Here is a 21,217-nt window from a genome sequence, read left to right as displayed (position 1 = left end):
GTATTCAGCAAAGTTGTTCAGAGTACCTTGGCGGGTCAAGAACTGATCCAAATAATTCTTAATTTTTGTACGAGGTGGCGCTAGTGAGCATTCAAACTTCTTCTGCATAAAACATCAATCTGTATCTCAAAACCCTGACTAGTTGGCTATATGAAAACAACGTTGCATCTTTCTACTATGCTCGCATCAATATCCGATAATACTCCACTTAGGTCTTCACACGATGAGTAAATTTCAACTGGGTCAGGAGCACGAATATCTCCATCCAATACTAGTTCATCATCGGCGGAACTTTCGTCGCTGGATTGTTCTGGTGCTGGTGGCAAAGCAACTATCTTCTCCCGTTGAACCTTTTCAACGGTGATATGATCGATGGCAGCTTCAAATGTTTTGAATTTCATCTCAAGCAATCAGAATCTTCATAATTTTAGTAATAAATATATACTGCTGATAATTATTATTATATAAAACCTACCAGTACATCGACCGGATAAAGGAAAATAATCAAATTATACTCCACTGCGCACTTCTAAAGATCCTCCCACAAACAAACTCGTTGTGAAACAAGGGAAGTTGCGAAAGACACATAAAAACCAGTTCGCTAATATGCGTACCAATTCTTATTGATCGATTTCGTAAACATGCTCAAGGAGGAATAGACGAAATCATTTTGTTGACGTTATGGAGGTACCGATTGAATTTGATATGATGTTCCTAGTTTGCAGTCAAATGTTATATTGGTTTCAAAGCAGCCATAATGAGCAAGTCATGAACGCCATGGCCGTAATAAAACCAAACAGTGCAGTACGGATCGTTATGTAGAGAAGAAATCTTTTTCAAAGCTTCGAAACCACCACCAATGAAGTTTGTTTCGAGTGATCCGTGAGTGTGCGTGTGTTGAGCTGTTAGAACCTTTTTCAACAATGTGCGTCGCACAAAAAAAAGAATGTGACGATGAATGAATTTGCTCCTTTATGCAATGTGCAACCAAATGTTGTAGGGAAAAGTATGGGTGAGGACGAGAGATAGCGAGAGAATGAGTGAGAGAGATAGAGTGAGTGTGAGAGAGATAGAGTGAGAGACAGAAAGAGTGAAAGAGTGAGGAAGAGAGAGAGAGAGTGAGAGAGAGAGAAAGAGTGAGAGTGAGAGAGAAAGAGTGAGAGATTAGAGAGAAAGAGTGAGAAAGGGCGAAAGAGAGAAAGAGTGAGAGAAAAGCAAGAGAGTGAGAGAGAAAGAGTGAGAGAGAAGAGCGAGAGAGAGTGAGAGAGAAGAGCGAGAGAGAGTGAGAGAGAAGAGCGAGAGAGTGATAGAGAAAGAGTGAGAGGGAGAGAGAGAGAAATAGTGAGAGGGAGAGAGAGAAAGAGTGAGAGGGAGAAAGAGAAAGAGTGAGAGGTAGAGAGAGGAAAAGTGAGCAAGAGAGAGTAAAATTTCCAATTACTTGATTCGTTCTCGAGTCAGGCACAAAAATGTGGTTCATTTGCGTGGGAGCCCCTGCCCACCATCCCCCCCCCTGCCTAAAATGTAGAAGGGATTTCGGGTCCGCGACGTTAGGCATAAGTACGTTAGGCATAAGGACGTTAGGCATAAGGACGTTAGGCATAAGTACGTTAGGCATAATGGACGTTAGGCATAACAGACGATAGGCATAATGTACGTTAAGCCCCAAACGCAATAAGCCCCAACGGAACGGCGACGGAAACGGCAAATTTGACAGAAAATATATGGGCTATCTGTCAAATTTTCCGTTTCCGTCGCCGTTCCGTTGTATTGCGTTTGGGGCTTTAGGCATAAGGACGTTTGGTATAATTCTGCCTTCTTTATGTCAAAGGCTGTTCTTTGGATCATTGTATGCCTAACGTCCATTATGCCTAACGTACATCATGCCTAACGTCCGTTATGCATAACGTCCATTATGCCTAACGTACTTATGCCTAACGTCTTTATGCCTAACGTACTTATGCCTAACGGGGTATACCCGGGATTTCCAACTAGCAATAGGACTTCCTCCGGTCTCCCAAAAACTATATGATGCTTGTGCCGATTATAATTGCTATCGAATATACTGCTCAATCGGTACAATATTTTTTTCATCATTTTCAGTACATATGGCCCACCGTGCTAAAAAAATTGTGACCGTAGATTTTCAATTAAATTATTTTAAGTTTATTATTTTAATGTGTTGAGATGTTCCTGAAAAAATCAAGTGATTATCATGAAAGTGAGTTAATTCGGGCGTTAATGGGTATATAACATTAAATTTTAACGATTTGTATTTTTTACACCGCTATTGTTATTCACCAAAAGTTTTTCGTGTAAAAAAACACGTGGTTCGAGAGCAACACCCCCCTCTCCCCATGTGGCTTATCGTGGTCATTTTGCAAACCCCCCCTCCCCCCATATATGACCACGTGGTTTCTGGACGGCCCCTTAACACTATTTTTCACCTTTTTTCTATTCTAGCCCGTGTTTGAGGAACCATCGGAACGTTTCGCCACTATGGATCTCAAGCGGTCGGAATCCTGCCCGGAGCTGTCGATGTACCGCGAGGAGGAAATTGATCCCATTGCGTACAGTCGGCAGCGTGCCTTCTCAATGTGTACGACGGCTCAGATTGATTTGCGTCAACGATCCAAATCGGTCGTGAGCGTGCCATCGATCCGTCGCCTGTCGGATAGTGATCTCAGCCGAATCAACAAAGAAAAGACCTTCGGAGTCGAAGCTTTGGTGCAACCAGCCGAACTGTTGGCGAAGGTCGTTTCTGCTCTGGCGAACATCGGTCCTGTCGAAGAGGATGGTCAGAGCATTTTGGACCACGCATCGATCAATACTGGAATCAATTGTTTCTCCGATTCACAAATCCTAGCCAGCGAACAATCGTGGTCCGAGTGGTCCAATTACGGCGGTTCGGACAGTGCATACATGACAACTCCTCCGTTAGGTAGAGCAAGAGCCTCTTCAGACATCGGATTGACACCACATCAAACACCAGGCGTAAGTTCTCATTCTTTGTATTCCGATTCCGTTAACCGACGAAACAAGTTTCTTTCTCAGAATCCATACGACTGGACCTGGAGTGGAGGAGATGCTATTCAGCTCAAAGAAATGATGAAAATTCGTCAAAAGGCTCTCAAATCACGTGATAGCTTGCTGAGAACAGCGATCTCCAATAGCAAACAACAATTTGGATCGAATCATTCCTTCGAAGCCCCCAAACAACCAAGAGATCGAATATTGTCCATTTCTGCGTTGAATCGCAAACTTCTTCAGCGGTTGAATCCTTTCCGAAAAACTTCGAGCGCTTCCGATACCAAGGTCGATCCTATTTACGACGTAGAGTCCGCTAAGCCAATTGAATCTTATTTGAATAAAACTTCCCGAGGACGAGCATCGATGTTCAATTTCTCACCGCACCACTATTCAACTGATTCTAAAACGGGTCCCATTTACGAATCAGAGTCTTCGAAGCCAGTCGAATCTTACCTGGCCAAAACATCTAAAGGGCGAACATCCTTGTTCAATTTTCCATCGCAACATCGTTCAGCTTTTGATCCTAAAGCTACAGATTCTTCAAAACCCATCGAATCCTATCTATCCAAAACTTCCAAAGGACGTGCCTCAATGTTCAATTATTCGCCGCAGCAACAGTATTTGGCAGCAACTTCTAAAGGCCGCGGTAGTATGATGTCGCTGCCACCATCAGATGAACATCTTCTGGAAACGACCACCATCGGTGACCTGATCCGTGCTTTGGAAATTGCCCACACGCAGGCTAACATGCCAGGTTACGCAACGGTAGACTCTTCGAACTCACCAAAACGAAAAATTGCAACATCCGTACCACCACAAATGCCATCATCGTTTATGTCAATCTTCCCAAATCATTTGCTCCCGGATGCGGGTTCTCGACGAGGATCGCTCAAACCACATATTAGTCAATCACTCAGCAATCCAATCCAGTCTAGTCCTCTTAGTCATACTCCAGTGTCTCCTTCGTCACACCGTCCGTCAAATCCGCCTCCTTATAGTGCTGCCTCTGGCTATGTTCCATCTCCCAAACCTCTCAGACGACGATTCAGTGTTCGTCTATCCAGTTTGGCTTATCCACCGGGTCAGTGTCCCCGTCCGGGAACCTCCGGTGATAGTACTAGTCCTCTCAATTCGTCCACCACTTCTCTGCATGCTCCCAGCACTGTCCTCCAGCGAAGACTCTCAAACCGGCCGAGTCCTCTCGCAAGTCAGAATCAGAACCTGCTCTCGGTTCCGTCGTCGATCGGAGGCAGCGGAGGTTCCAAACCTTGGCGACCGGGCCTTCTTCGGTCCGATTCGGAATTCGCACCCGTGCAGAGAACTGCATCTGGCGTTGTTGGATCGCGCTGTCGACACAGCAGCCTTTCCCAAAGCGATGAACCCAAATCGAAGGACGAACACGGAAATAGCTGATCCTCTTTCCATAGCTTAACCCCCGATAGACATATGAAACTGAACAGTATTGCCTTGTAATTTTAACGAAAGTGATCATTAGTGAGTGGATATTATTGTAAGGAACACATTCCAGCCAATTAGTCATTAGGGTTGTGAAACGGACGGGCAGAATACAACCGTCGTGAATTATTAGCGCAATAAATTTTATACTGTGTAAGGGCAAAGCTAGACTATTTAAGAAAAAAAAATGTTGGTCATTCCAATTGAATTGAAAACGATTTAAAGTTATTTTCGAACGATATAAAATTGGATCTTGTTATAATGTTGAGCATTAACGCCATATTACGTTTATAAGAAAAGAACAATAGATAGCAAAATTTATGAGGCTGTATCAAAGAACATTCCAAAAATGATAAAGCAGTTCGTATCAATTTAATTAATTGAAAGAAAGCATTTTAATTGAAATTACTATCTGTACGTAACTGTACCTTACCTGGATTCCTGGTTGGCTACAGCGTCGATACACCTATGCCTGGCGTATTGGAGAGCTCTATAATCGTAGGTCTTGGGCGATGTTCCTCCAGTTTCCCCGGACGCTCATGGTCCCCAAGTCCGATTCCACCGCGTGCAGCCAGCATACTCGTGGCCTTCCACGAAGTCGCCGGCCCGGTTGAATATTGCTTTCGCTATTCTTTCTTCCGACATTCGCACTAAGTGACCAGCCCACTGAAGTCTGCCGTATTTTATACGATTCACAATATTTTCTTCTTTGTATGCTTGATACAGCTCATGATTCATGCGTCTGCGCCACACACCATTTTCTAGTTTCCCTCCGAGTGTTGTAGGCAACACCGTTCGCTCGAAAACCCCGAAATCTCTCCGATCCGCCTCTTTTAATGTCCATGCTTCATGTCCATAAAGGGCCACTGGTAGAATCAGAGTATTGTATAGAGCGAATTTCGTTTCCGTTTGCATATTGCGGGACCTAAGCTGTTTACGTAATCCGTAAAAGGCCATATTCGCAACAGCAATACGTCTTTTCACTTCACAGGAAACGTTATTGTCACATGTCACAAGCGTTCCAAGATAAACAAATTCTTGAACAACTTCAAACACATCCCCATCAAGCACTACCTCAGCACCAACACCACTAGGTCTTCCCCTATCTCTACCTGCCACCATGTACTTTGTCTTGGTTAAGCCTATCCTCGCTGTTTCCCTCTTCCGTTGGGCAAAAGCCTCCAGAACTGCTCTGCGATCGATTTCAGAAGTATATGCGACCGTGTGATGGTAGTGCCGTTCCTCGGCACGCCAGATCCCCTAATAGCGCCTTCGAGTGCAATGTTGAACAATAAATTCGAAAGTGCATCACCTTGCTGCAAACAAACGAGGTAGACACTTCGCCTGCAATCCGAATACTTGACTTCGAGCCAGCCATCGTTGCACGTATCACTCTAATTAGTATCGCCGGAAAACCATGTTCGGACATTATCTGTCACAGCTCATTTCTGAATCGTACGTTGCTGTGAAATCAATGAACAGATGATGAGTCTGCAAGCTCTACTCCTGGAAAATATCAATTATCATCCGCAGGCTGAACATCTGATCCGTCGTTGATCGACCCTCACGAAAACCTGCTTGGTATTCGCCGACGAAGGACTCCTCGAGTCTGTTAAACAGGATACGCGACAGTATTTTGTACGGCGAGTTCAGAAGTGTGATCCCTCTGTAATTGACACACTCTAGTATGTGCCCTCCCAAGCAACCGGAAGTTCAGATTTTACTTAAATTTACTCTTAACCGAACTAATTGGTTCACTATGGTTTACATCAAGTTCCAAGCATCCTTAACGGAACTTTAAAGTTCACTTAAAGTTCCGTTACTTACAAAAAATTACTTAAAATCAGAGCTGATTAAGCCAAAATAGCCTTTCTTATCCGAACTTCTGGTTGCTTGGGCTTTCTTATAGATTGGGCATATTTCTACGTTGGTTGACGAAATAAAATAAATAAATAAATATGAGGCCATCCAACCAGCCGGCAGGCAGTTCTTCATCCTTCCATATTTTCTGGATAATGTGGTGGATTGATTGATGCAGCTGCTCACTTCCGTGCTCACTTCCGTGAGAAACTCGGCTGGGATCTCGTCCTTCCCATCAGCTTTACTGTTTTCAGCTCGTTTCTTTACCTCGTCCAGCGTTGGTGGTTCCATAGCTTGACCGTCGCCGGCTATGTCCATCCTGCTCCTTAATACATCTTCATTTTCACCGTTCAACAAATCCTCGAAGTGCTCCTTCCACCTGGCTGCCACCATAGTTTTGTCTGTCAGCAAATTCCCCTCTCTGTCATTGCACATGGCGGGCACTGGCGCAGTCTTATGCCGCGCGCCATTGACAGTTGTGTAAAACCTCCGCATATCGTTTCTATCCATGTTCTTCTGCGCTACAGCTATCACACTCTCTTCGTGTTGCCTTTTTTTCTGTGGTGAATTTGTTTCTCTTCTGCCCTTGCTACACTGTACCGCTATCTGTTAGAACGGGTACGAGCCACTAGCATTCGACTTCTAGCAACATTTTTCTCGTCCGTCACTCGCTGGTACTCCTCACCAAACCAATTATTTCCATTGAATTCCACCACTTAATTGTATCTTGACAGATACGTATTTCGACCTCAACAGTAAGGCCGTCTTCAGTGTCTCGTACTTGACTCGACTGTTTAAACTCGTCTTATGACAGGTGAAAACATTCCACTAAAAGGCTCAACATAATTTTCTTATCAATTATTTCGTTGGCGTCGCTGTGCAGTGCCTTACACTTCCTGCGCTGTTGCAGTCATAGCTTCGTGGATATTTTCCAACAATCTATTGACGTCGCCAGATCAAGTGGCATCTCCTATCCACTCGTCCAGTTTCTGGTGGTACTGTTCAGCAATTCTTTCAACTGAAACGCATCGTTCTGTTGTTTCGTGAATTCGTGACGCTGGAAGGTCGCGCCAGAATTTTTGCAACTACAAGATAGTGATCAGAGCCGATGTTCGGATCTCTGCTGGAACTTACATCTATAACATCCGAGAAATGTCGCCCTTCGACCAGCACAAGTAAGCAAGTGTCTCCACTCGGATGTTGCCAGGTGTGTTTGCGGATATTCTTAGGTGCGAAGTAGGTATTGCCATCCAGCAGCAGCATAGGTTACAAGTTGCAGACCATTATCGTTGGCATCGGAATGAAGGACCAATGACAGGGCGAAAGAAACTTTCTCTCAGGATCTGCGCATTTGCATTCCCGATGACAATCTTTACATCATGTGTTGGGCACTCTCAAGGCTCTCGTAGAACTCATCCTTCACGTCATCAGGGTTATCGTTCGTTGGGCATAGGTGGAAGAATTTGCCCTTCATTCTCAACACGCAAATGCGGTCGCTTATCGGCTTCCACAGGATAACACGCTTCATCTGCTTCCTGATCACCATGAAGCCAACGCGTTCTGTTATGTCACCGCCGCTATAGTAGATGTGGTATTTGAATTAAGTGTTCGCTATGGGATCCACCGCCAGTGTTGACAACACTGCAGCAGCGGGAACATCTGTGACGTCATAGGCGTCCGAGATAAAAGTAGCCACGGCGTCGACGTCTGCCACATCCGCGTGTCGTCATAGAAATCAATTCAACAACCATCGAAGTATGCCATGCATGAAAATTTACAAAAATCGACACACTTTTTTCAAGAACTTCAAGCCATCCAGAAACAAATTAAATGTACTTAATCTAACCTATTCTAAAATAAAATAGTATTCTAAAACTTATGAGTTAGTAATTATCATTCAAAAGATGAGAAATTGCCAATAGTAAAATGCCTGTCTGCTAGCTTTGTGGTATTGTACTGTGAGGTTTGTGAGTGTCTGGTGTCGTTGGCGGGATCCTGAATGTGGCCAAACCTGAGGCTCCACCAAGGGTTCCACCCCCGACGCACAACATCCTGAAATCGTACAGTCTCCTCCGACAGGTGAGTTGGTATGACGGTGCTTCTGCTGTGCCTCTGCTTGGCTCACTGAACGCTTAATTTACATTGGTCCTTCGAAAGCCACCGACCGGCTTATATGGAAAAACAGGTACGTTGCTCTAGTCGTAAGAATCGTGGTACTGATCACAAACGGTTAGACAATTACGTCGTCGAGATACCGACACTCGGTGAGATGCTTCGTACTCCACCAAACCAACAGAACCTGAATACCCACCGGAACATGGACGTCGCTGCTACCACGACCATTACTGATGAGCAGGTCGATGTGCCGGCAAACAAATCGGTCGTATCCGATGCCGCAAATGATAATGCTAAAACTGGATTAGTATCAAAGCAGCTAAACTGACAGTCAAATCAAGCTCTTGGAGTTGGAAGAGCAAAATGAGGCGGCTGAGCTGCGAGCACCACGTATGGAACTAATGTGTATAGCAATGCATCGCGACGTATTGTGGATTGGCTTGCTGATACAGAGAAAGACAAACCATTGGACGTTGATAGTCACCCTATCGGATGGATCCACCGTTTCATGGAACACGGGGTGCATCTGGAGCGAGGAACGTATCAAGGGAACGCTAATCAAGCACAAGTCGCCATACCTGACGTGAATGGCGTTTTGTACCAAGCTTTCAAAGCACTACAAAGCAGAAATATGAAATATTTGCCATTCTTTACCGGCGATGTTATGGAGTGGACGGTATTTGAGAATAATCTGAGACAATCTGAGACGAATGAATAAAGCGTTGCTGGGAAAAGCACGTAAGACCGTAGAGGCCCTGCTCTCGTCCGCCGACAATGTGAATCAAATCTTGAGAATGTTGAAGTCCAATTTCGGTCGCACTGAATGGGTAGTTGCGAATAGACTGGAAGCGTTGAGAAATCTGGATAACGTTAAGGTGGGAAGCATATAATCCTTTCATACCTTTTACAACGCGGTAAATGGTACCAAGATTGCGATGGCAAACGCGAAGGCGGATATCTATCTGATGAATCCCGAGCTCATCTGTCACCTGGCTGATAAACTGCCTGCTTTCAGCAAACAGATGTGGGTTCGACACAAGGCCGATTTGATGAAAGAAGGCGAAGTCATCGAGCTTAAAACTTTCTCTCGTTGGTTGGAGGATGAGATGGACAACCAACTTGCAAGTCTCAACCCTGTGTTCAACGCCAAAATGTCCAGCTACCAACCGAAGCAAAAACCAGTCGCAACAACGAAGAAACCAGAAAATGTCCCTTGTGCGCAGCAAGTTCTCACTGTGGTATGGAGAAGTTTGAACAGTTTCGTAAACTGTCGGTTGTTCAGCGTCGGTCTACCGCAAATTCCTGCAAGGTTAGCTATATATGCCTGACCATGTCAGACGGAACTGCAAGTCCGATAAGAAGTGTTCAATCTGCAAAAAGATTCATCATGAGCTAGTACATTCCGACGAATCCATAAGAAGTCCGAGGTACTATCGCACCTAACATCAAGAGAACGTGTGCAACGTGAACGGGAAGAACATGAACACACTGCTCCGCGTCGGCAAGGTTAAAATTCGAGGACCAAAAGGTGTAGAGGAAGTGTTCGCGCTTTTCGATGAATGGACTTCGCTATCGCTGATGGATGCTGCTGTTGCTGAGACTATCGGACTACGAGGACCGATTGCACCCGTAACGTGCAGACGGACGAACGGAATTTTGCACAAGGAGGAGGAATCGATGCTGCTTTCATTCCGTATTTCTGGACCATCAGAACAAGCGAAGTGGTACGAAGTGAAGAATATTCAAACTGTAAACAATATAGCTGAAATTCAACATGGCAAAAGTAAAGCGAATGTATCCAATCCTGGGTGAGGACAAATTAGTTGCAATAAATCGCCTGCTTTGAGCGTGCTTACAGCGGCACACTAGGAGTTAACTTTCTGAAATCAGTATGGCGAAAAGCATCTAAGGTTCGATTTCTCAAAATTAAGCACTTTCATCAAAAAAATATTTGGTAGGCATGGTAGCGGACACCTTTCTACATAATCGGTACCAAATAGTTTTTCATGAAAAGTTTCTTATTTTGAGAAAACCCGCGTTAGATGACTTTCGCCATACAAATTTCTGGCGGTTAACTCTTGCTGGCTATTTTGCGCATATACTATAGCGCCTGGATGTGCCAGCGGCGGATAGAAAATCAGCCACTGCCAATAATTCATTCAAGGTGCCCGTCCCTGTATGCTGATTGGGTCGAACAACGCGGGTCTAATCGTACCTCTGAAGACTGTACAATACTCGCTCAACGCCTTACAGTTGACACGATGCCACGTGGGATGGACCGTACACGGAGAAATTGACCCTGCCATTGCTGGATCGGGTGGTCAACATACGTTGCTGTGTACCGATAACGATGACATCGAGCTTACAGACCTGGTGAAGCAGATGTATAAGGTAGAAGACTTTGGTATCTCTGGTCAGTCGACGGTAATGGCTGGTGGAGATCAACGTGCACTAGATATCATGAATCGCACAATCACATGCCGAGGGGAACGCTTCGAGGTAGGGCAGATTTTTACAACAATTTCGTCTTCCCGGATAGTAAACCTCTAGCTCTGCGCCGGCTTCAAACCGTTGAGAAGAAGATGGACTCGAACCCTGAATTTACAGAAAAATACTGTAGCAAGATTAGACAACCTCGATAAGGGTTATGCCAGGAAACTCGAGCCTGAAGAACTGTCAGAAAAATCTAACACCTGGTATCTGCCTCACTTCAGCGTGGCGAGTGGAGAGAAGTTTCGTTTGGTCATGGACGCGAAAGCAAAGTCGCATGGATTCTCCTCTTTGAACGATCTGCTCTTGAAGGGTCTGGAGTTCGTTGCTCCGCTGATTACAATCTTGGATGAAGAAGATAGCTTTCGTAGCTGACATCCGGGAAATCCGTCCTGAAGATCAAAATTCCCAACGTTTTCTATGGCGCAGTATGAACCGCACGGTTCCACCAGATGTTTACGTGATGAAGGTTATGATATTTGGCGCGGTTTCATCCCCATCGATGGCACAATTCATAAAGAATTTCAATGCAAAGGAACTGGAAGAAAAGTATCCTGGCATCGAACGAGCAGTTGTTAAACAACAATATGTCGACAATTATTTCGACTGCGCTGACACTGAAGAAGCGGAAATCGAACTGATCCAACGCGTGATAAATGTGTACGAGCAAGGCGGATTCAAGCTGGCGAAGTTCTCTTTGAATTCCAAAACTGTGATCGACTCGCTCGATCCTAAAATCGTGGCCGGCTGTAGAGAAGGTGAGGTTCGCGTTCTCGGAATTAAATGGGACCTGCAGTCCGACGAATTTGTTTTTCCATTGAATTTCTCAAACCTGGACGAGTGTTTCCAAAGTGGCGAAGCCATTCCAACAAAACAGCAGCTGTTGAGGCTCATGATGGATATCTTTGATCCACTTAGTTTTCTCATTCCAATAACGATACAACATTGTTTGTTGATTCAGTGTTATCTGTTTAGATGTTAACTAAATAAATGAAATGAACGATACAACTGAAGATTATCTACCAAGAACTGTGGCGGTTGCAATCCGGTTGGGATGATGAAATTCCCGACGGACTGGTTCCCAGATGGATGGATTGGTTTTTCGAAACTAGGCAGTTAAACGAAATTCGTTTTTCAAGGTACTATTACCCTGCGATGCGAGTGACAAGGCGTTTGCTTGCGTGGTATATATGGTTCATCGTAGTCAAGGTAAAGCTCACGTGGCCCTGGTATATATATATATATATATTTTTTTTTTTAACGAAGGTAATGGAAATCTGCAAACAGACACCTGGGGAGGCGAACCCGGTATATGCCAAGTCAAGAGTGACGCCCCTAAAGTCACAAACTGTACCACGCCTGGAACATCAAGGAAGTGTTCTCGCAAGTCAGATGGTGAGCGTACCGCAAACGGAGATGATGGTGGATATTACCAGGGTGTACTTCTGGACAGACTCTAAGATATGCTTAAGGGCCGATGCCCACGTAGCGTTTTTTCAACGCTGCGTGCACGTGGCGTTGAAAAAACGCAGATGTGCATCGGTGCGGAAACGCTGCGTTACCGCTTTTTCCCGATGCACATCTGCGTCCTTTTAACGTCGTGTGCACGCAGCGTTGAAAAGACGCTACGTGGACATCGGGCCTAAGTTGGCTGAATACAGGTCAAAAACTGACCGCGTACGTCGGCGCACGTGTAATGCGGATTAAAGAAAATGGACACGGAACCGATTTGTGGCGCTGGGTTCCATCACAGCTGAATGTGGCGGATTTGGCCAAAAAATGTTCAAAGTTTGTCAATATGCATGAGTGGTTGCGAGGTCCAGACTTCCTTCATCGTGACAGTATGTACTGGCCTACTGAGCAACCATTGGCGATGTCTACTGCAGAGCTGGTAAATTTTCAATCTGAAATCATCGTCGATAGTAGCACCAATCTGTTGTGTTACACTATACACGAAGAAGCATCGATTGAGCTGCCCGACATTTCAAGGTTCTCAGATTTCAATTGCCTGATCAGATCAACCGCATACTATACACTACGAAAAAGTCCTGTAACATTATGTCATTTAAGACCAACATATGCAAGCGAATCAAAAGACGCATTATTGCGTTCAAATTCATTTTTACAAGGCCCTGAAAATGTGTATCCTAAATTTCACACGGCAAAAAAAACGAGTGTATGTAGCAAAAATGGTAAGGCCCAGCATGTCAATCTAACACCAGATCTTATGAGAGGGAGTCCCGTTCGATACCACTCTACTATTCCTGCTGCTCGGCAGAAGGAAGATCGAAGCTTAACAATTTCACGAATATGGGGAAGCATCAGCACATCTGCCGCTTGTTCCTTGCAACTGCGCTGAAGGTGAAAAAGGAGAAACGAAAACAGTGCTCAGCTGGTGGGTGAGGAATCTTGTATTCATGGGTCACTTTGTTTGTTTCAGGGCGCTTTGGATTTCAGTCATTCTTACTGTAAATGTAAGCCATTTGGTAATGAGAAGCGTTTAATGGATAGCATTCGGTATTTGATGACTAGACTGGCCCAGATTAGTATGGCGAGAAAAAAATGTTGTCGAATTCCACGGGGCACCCCCCAGGATTGTGTCTTTGGGTGAGAAAATCAATCTCTGAAAATTTCAGCCTCGCTTGTTGCATAAGCTGGCGCATTTGATTTGAAGTTTGTATGGGGATTTCAGTCAAAATGTATAGGAAAATACACCTCTGTCACTCATTCGATCTGGAAATTGGTTCTGATTGCTCGATTGACCTCAGAATTGCAAAAACGGCAGTTGGTATGCTACAGAACAATTTCACAGAACATTGCATGATGATTAAATGAACTTTTATATAGGGGAACGGTTCGCCACTTCATCTCATAGCTCCTATTTCCATCCCATCAAAAACAAAGCAATGGAAAGGAATTTGAATTGTTTATTATTTTTGAGATTTTTTCAACAGTGAGCACGCGTGTTGACAAAAAGAAGCGACGAATTTGGTGCCGTATTTCTTTGTTTAGCGATGAGATGGATATATGTACAGTGAGATTGAGATCGGAACAGTTCCCCTAGTTTTCGGCTGATTTATTAGGAGTTGATTTGTGTATTTTTGGATTTTTTGATCGAATCGCATCAGCCGAAACCTATATAAAAGTTCATTTAATCATCATACAATCAGTACATTCAAAGTTAATTGTCTATATGCCGGGTATTAAGCCACCCGGAGTGGAAATTAATTACTATGTCTGAAACTTGATTATGCATATGTACAACATGTGATAGATTTAGTTCGGAAAAGGTATTGGAGGGTAACCGCCCCTTCGGTGGGGTTTGATCCCACGACCCCAGTTCGCATGACAGGTGCTTTCCCTACTAAGCTACGAAGGACCTCCGTCGTCCACCGCAGCTTATCACATGTTGTACATATGCATAATCAAGTTTCAGACATAGTAATTAATTTCCACTCCGGGTGGCTTAATACCCGGCATATAGGCAATTAACTTTGAATGTGATGAACTCGAGTGGCGATCTCTCTTCGCTTGTGTGGTCGGGTTGGGATCTGACGACCAAACTGGCACAACCTCACACAACCCTACTTCATTGAGCGCCGTTGCTGATGAAGCAAGTGTGTAGGAGCCGGACAATACTAAATACTCATCCTACTGGGTTGACATGTGTACAAAAATACGTTTGAGAGAGTTAGTTCTGAAAATGTATTGCGAGAGATCGGCTGGTACCTGGTGCTGGGAATTTGGTCTCATTAGTACCCGCTAAGCTGCGGTGGACGACGGAGGTTCTTCGTAGCTTAGTAGGGAAAGCACCTGTCATGCGAACTGGGGTCGTGGGATCAAACCCCACCGAAGGGGCGGTTACCCTCCAATACCTTTTCCGAACTAAATCTATCACATGTTGTACATATGCATAATCAACTTTCAGACATAGTAACATCATACAATGTTCTGTGAAATTGTTCTGTAGCATACCAACTGCCGTTTTTGCAATTCTGAGGTCAATCGAGCAATCAGAACCAATTTCCAGATCGAATGAGTGACGGAGGTGTATTTTCCTATACATTTTGACTGAAATCCCCATACAAACTTCAAATCAAATGCGCCAGCTTATGCAACAAGCGATTGAGCTGAAATTTTCAGAGATTGATTTTCTCACCCAAAGACACAATCCTGGGGGGTGCCCCGTAGTATTACACAACTTTTTGTTTCCTGGGCCAGTCTATCGATGACAGAATGATACTGCAAATATCCAGTTTTCCGCGAGCGGTAATGGCCGCCAGCTTGCCTGCGGGTTAGTCTCTGATTTGACGTTTCTGGAGGTCAACTGCACCCACCATTCCAGTATTTTGGTCAATGTGGTATATAAGAAGGCTTGAACTCACTGAATCAGCACCTTCTTATATGCAACATTGGTCAGAATGTTCAGAGCGGTGGGTGCAGTTGACCTCCAGAAACGTCAAATCAGAGACTAACCCGCAGGCAAGCTGGCGGCCATTACCGCTCGCGGAAAACTGGATATTGTTTTGGGTGTCTGAAGCAAATATGACACAATATTATGTTATGATTGGATATGTATCTCGGTTGATTACGTCAGCTTAAAGGATTGCGTCCCTTATAAAAGTATTTGTAGAGAAGAGATGGTTAGTGCTGTTTACCTGTATGACATCAAGAGCAGTACATCTGGAGATTGTGCCATTACTCGATACGAATAGCTGTTTAATGGCCATACAATGTTTTATGGCTATCCGTGGTCTACCGCAGTTCATTATGACCGATAATGGGACTAACTTCACCAGTGCTGACCAGACACTGGTAAAAACACTCGATCAGCCGCAGATCGAAAGTTCCTTGAGCGTTAGAGGTGTGCAGAGGAAATTTATACCCCCTGGCGCCCCCCATTTCGAAGGCTGCTGGGAGCGACTAGTGCGTTCCATCAAAACCGCTCTTCGTGCGGATTTAGTGCTTTGAACAGCATTGTGCGAAGCAATGAATGCTGTCAATAATCGACCGCTAACACACGTTGCCGATGACCCTCTGGATCCGGAATCGTTAACGCCAAACATGTTACTACTGGGACGTAACAATATAATTCAGTTTGATCACGATTTCGACGAAAGGGATCTGAACTGTCACGCCTACAAACATTCGCAGATATTTGCTGACCGTTTCTGGCGCAGGTGGGTAGCAGCGTACCAGAAGCAAGGAGAAGTCAGACGCAGTCGACAAAATCGTCAGCGCGAACTAACGAAGGCGCAGATGTCCGCTCGGCAGTTCCTGTCCAGAAAGTTGCCGACATTTTCCGGAAAGTTAGAAGAGTAGCCGATGTTCGTCAGTAGCTACGAAACGTCTACGAAGGCATGTGGATTTTTCGACGTGGAGAATTTGGCACGGCTACTGCGCTGGAAGCGGTCAGGAGCAAGTTGCTTCTACCGAAATCGGTCTCCAAGATCATCGAGACACTGCGCATGCTGATAACCTGGAAGCTACCGGGCTAACAACCCATTTGGTAAATCCAATGCTCATCCAAGAGCTGACAGAGAAGCTCCCGGCAGGAACCCAGCTGGAATGGGCACGGTATCGCCGGAAAACGGTGACATTGCGATCCATATCAAACTTCCTATCAAATTTAGTAAAAGATGCTAGCGAAGTTGCTGCGTACGAAGAAGGGTCTTCCCGATCCGGGGAACTCGGGTCGAAGATAGGGAAATCGAGAAGCCGAGCGAACGACGGCTACGTGCACTCGCATGACGTGGCGGAGAATAGGAGTTCGAGCCCACCCTTAAGAGAAAGGAAGCCCTGCAGGATTTGTGGCAGAGTGGATCACCGGATACGGAACTGCGATATATTTCGAAGACTTCAACTCGGGGAACGATGGGAAGCCGTACGCAGATGGAAGCTGTACCAACTTTGTTTAAACGAGCACGGAACTGCCGGCTGCAAACCAAGGTTCCGTTGCAACGTCGAAGGCTGTAAGGAGCGACACAACCCACTGCTTCATTTCGTCAGGCCAGCCGAAGGACTGAATAGCAATGTCCACGCAGTGCATTCAAAGTCTTCTGTGATATTCCGCATGATGCCCGTGACCTTGTACTGCGGAAAGCAATCGGAAAACACTATTGCATTTCTGGATGAAGGATCATCGTATACGCTAGTCGAATAGGGACTGGTTAATCAGCTAAGAGTCTGAGGTGTGACACAATCGCTACGAGTAACGTGGACCGCCGGAGTTTCCCTGATTGAAAAGGATTTACAGTGCGTTAGTCTGTTCATCTCCGCGAAAGGATCTGCACAACGTTTTATAATCCAAAGGGCCCACACGGTGAATAGCTTGAAGCTACCATGGCACACGATAGCTGTTTTGGAAGTGGTGAAGCAATACGCGCACCTCCAAGGTCTGCCGATCGCAGATGTCCAGCACGCCGCTCCACAGATTTTGATCTGGCTACAGGATATTCGCCTTTACGCGCCGCTCGAGTCGCGAATTGGTCGACCAGAGGAGCCGATAGCCGTTACGTCGAAGCTAGGTTGGTCTGTATACGGGCCGACAGGATCGGAGAATGCGAACAACGGAATCATCGGATACCATTCATGTAGCTTGGTATCAAATCAAGAGCTACATGATCTCCTGAAGAGCCATTACACGCTGGAAGAGCCCGGCATTTCCATCGCCTTGCTCCCGGAGCCAAAAGAAGATAGAACAGTGAAGGAGATTTTGAAGAAGACTACTAGAAGAATTGATCATCGATTGGAAACGGGTCTGCTGTGGAATGACGACAATACCGAATTTCCCGACAGCTACCCTATGGCGGTCAAGCGACTGGCGTGTCTGGAGAAACGCCTGAGGAAGGATCCCGAGCTGGTATGCCAGAGTGCGCATCATGATCGCCGATCTTCTCGTTAAAGGCTACGCGCACTTGCGATTGCAGCAAGGTGTGGTATGTCCCACTTAACATCGTCTACAATTTAAGAAAAAAAAGTATCGGCTGGTGTGGGACACCAGAGCGGAAGCAAGAGGAGTGTCGCTCAACTCAAAGTTTCTGATGGGTCCGGATATGCTGACTGCCTTGCCGGCACTCGCCGGCAGTGATCTGTAAGTTTCGGAAGCGATAAGTTGGTTTCGGAGCAGATATAAAGGAGATGTACCATCAGCTGCGGATTACAGAAGAAGATAAGCGAGCACAAAGATTCCTATTCCGGAACGTTACGTCAGCGAAGCCAGCTGTGTATGTAATGGACGTGGCGACCTTCGGGTCAACGAGTTCACCGTGTTCGGCGCAGTTTGTAAAAAAAAAAACCTGAACGCGAAGGAGTTTGCGGGACAGTTCCCGGCGGCGGCGGTGGCCATCGTCGAAAACCACTACGTCGACGACTACTTCGATAGCGCAAACACGATCGAGGAAGCTGTGAAGCGGGCGAAAGAGGTACGATACGTCCACTCCAGAGGCGGTTTCGAGCTCCGCAACTGGGTCTCTAGCTCCGAAGATTTCCTGGAGGCCATGGGAGAACGTAAAAAGGATCAGTGCGTACGTTTCAACGAAGATAAGGAGTCCGGATTCGAGTTCTGGGGATAGTGTGTAGCCCTGCGAGTGACGAGTTTTCGTTTTCCACCAAATCAAGAAACGATCTGGTGCCGTTCTTGTCCGACGAGAAGCTACCAACGATAAGGATCGTATTGAGCTGCGTCATGAGCTTTTTCGACCCGGTAGGACTGCTGTCTGTTTTCACTTTCTACGGGAAGCTGCTGATCCAAGGTTTGTGGCGTAGCAAGTGATGAACTTCTTATAATTTCGAAAAAATCACTTTAATAAAGAAATTAGAAAAAAAAAATTTGTGGCGTAGCGGATGTGAGTGGGACCAGCAGATCGGCGAAGAGTCCGCGGAGAAATGGAATAATTGGATCCGAAGGCTCCCGGAAGTCGATGAAGTCCGCATTCCACGCTACTATTTTTGTGGCGGATATTCGGAGGGCAGAATAGCGCAAGGATCATCGCTGCCATTCGAGCTGCGATTCCCGATTATTTTGCCGAAAAAGCGCCCATTGACCGACAAGCTGCTTGAGAACTATCACCAGCGGGTAGCCCACGGGAATGGTATGTTGTAATTGGCCAAACGAGGTAGTGGAAAAAATCTATCGTGGACCAGATGAAAATATAAGAACTATTGAAATCAAAACGTCCAAATCAACCTATAAGCGACCTGTCAGCAAAATCGTGTTGCTTGAAGCCATCACCTCGGTTCCTGGGCCGGAGAATCTGTGACGTCATAGGCGTCCGAAATAAAAGTAGCCACGGCGTCGGCGTCTGCCGCATACGCGTGTCGTCATAGAAACCAATTCAACAACCATCGAAGTATGCCATGCATGAAAATCTAGAAAAATCGACACACCTTTATCAAGAACTTCAAGCCATCCAGAAGCAAATTAAATGTACTTAATCTAACTTATTCTAAAATAAAATAGTATTCTAAAACTTATAAGTTAGTAATTATTAGTCAAAAGGTGAGAAATTGCCAATAGTAAAGTGCCTGTCTGCTAGCTTTGTGGTATTGTACTGTGAGGTTTGTGAGTGTCTGGTGTCGTTGGCGGAATCCTGAATGTGGCCAAACCTGAGGCTCCACCCCCGATGCGCAACATCCTGAAATCGTACAGTCTTCCCCCGCAGACAGGTGAGTTGGTGTGACGGTGCTTCTGCTGTGTCCGTTGGCTCTCTGAACGCGTAATTTACAGCCAGGAATTCACGTTCTCCAGTTCTGGGCCACCGTATTTCCTGGATAGCAGCAAGTGCAACACTCACGCCGACCTTATGTAGCTCACGAGCCAGGAGTCCAAAACGTGCGGGTTTATTTAAAGTTCTCACGTTTCAAGATCCGACTTTCCAATCGTTGTCCTTTATTCGTTACCGGGTCTGTTGCCGTTGAATCAATCCGTTTGCTCTACTTTTGCCTTTCTTGGTAACTGTAGAATCTTCGGTAGGCTACCTTACCTGGGTTGCGCAACCTACATCGCGTTGAAGGGGCTGCCTTCTCGATGCTGACACGATGCAACATGGTGCTTTTTTGACCTTTCTTATGTAGGGGAACTGTTCCGATCTCCATCTCACTGTACATATATCCATCTCATAGCTAAACAAAGAAATACGGCATCAAATTCGTCGCTTCTTTTTGTCAACATGCGTGCTCACTGCTGAAAAAAATCACAAAAATAATAAACAACCCAAATTCCTTTCCATTGCTTTGTTTTTGATGGGATGGAAATAGGAGCTATGGGATGAAGTGGCGAACCGTTCCCTTAATTTTTTCAATACATTTTACGATGCACAAGAAAGGCATTATTGCCGGTAGGTGGAATAATCTGGGTGTTTTGTTATGCTCAATAATATTGAAATAAAAATGTTAGGTACTGAAAATGAAGGTTATTTATTGATCTTTAAAGGAAAAATAGCGAAAAAAATATTCCGATTTCGTTTTTATGAAATCTCGAACTCTTCTTCGAACACAACTCTTCATATTTTGGACACTCTGTTGGATTACCTGAGCGGCCATTTTGTTCCACCATCTCTTCATCTCTGTCGCTTCCTTAGTCACCTTTCCACTCTCCTTCAATTTCTGCTTGACAATTGCCCAATATTTCTAAATTGGGCGAAACTTAGTTAGGTGTATTGACGCCCTTTTCGAAGAAATTCACCCCGTTTTTTTGATACCAGTGCAGCACTTGTCTGCTGTAATGACAGCTTGCCAAATCATGCCAAAACTTTACAGGTCCTTTGTGGGCTTAATTGTACGGAAAATACGCTTATACCTTTCCAGATTATTAGTTCTCTTGCGAATTTATCGCAATTTATTAAAACTTGCATGGGACATCACCTCGTCCAGTAGCTTTATAAAACTTTTGTCCGGGAAGCAGCACAAAATCCAATTTCAACGATTTTGCAATTTTTAAACCTGACCACGTCGTATTTTCGAAGCCGGTGTCCTAAATTAATTTTTAAATTAACGGCTTCCATTGCGTATAACATTTTTCAAACAAAATGAATCGCGACGAAATTTTCAGTACTAAAAGAGAAGACATTTCACAACAAACTGCTGTCAAAACATTTCAGATCCGACCACTAGGAGCGCTTTAGTCGGATTTCAAAATTACAATATTGTGTTTACATCCGCGAAACATAGGAAAATAATAAAAATAAACTGCCAGGATGATAACCGAGGAAAATTAGAACCGGTTAATTCTATGTTGGGGCGTTGCTTTGTTTTACTGGGTACCGAAATA

General features: G+C 45.0%; 1 protein-coding gene across 1 annotated transcript in view; it reads left to right on the top strand.

Annotated features, from left to right (window-relative positions):
* Positions 1 to 4,646, top strand: part of LOC134226609 (open rectifier potassium channel protein 1) — a 99,137-nt gene extending 94,491 nt beyond the window's left edge. Inside the window, exons 7-8 of the mRNA XM_062707485.1 lie at positions 2,461 to 2,991; positions 3,052 to 4,646. Of these exons, the coding sequence (XP_062563469.1) occupies positions 2,461 to 2,991; positions 3,052 to 4,440 (1,920 nt within the window). The 3' untranslated portion in view covers positions 4,441 to 4,646. The remainder of the gene's footprint in view (positions 1 to 2,460; positions 2,992 to 3,051) is intronic.
* Positions 4,647 to 21,217: the final 16,571 nt, after the last annotated feature.

This window comes from Armigeres subalbatus, chromosome 3 (genome assembly GCF_024139115.2).
Source record: "Armigeres subalbatus isolate Guangzhou_Male chromosome 3, GZ_Asu_2, whole genome shotgun sequence".
Classification (NCBI taxonomy): domain Eukaryota; kingdom Metazoa; phylum Arthropoda; class Insecta; order Diptera; family Culicidae; genus Armigeres; species Armigeres subalbatus.
Note: the sequence above shows the minus strand (reverse complement) of the source record. Positions and strands in the feature narration are given on the sequence as shown.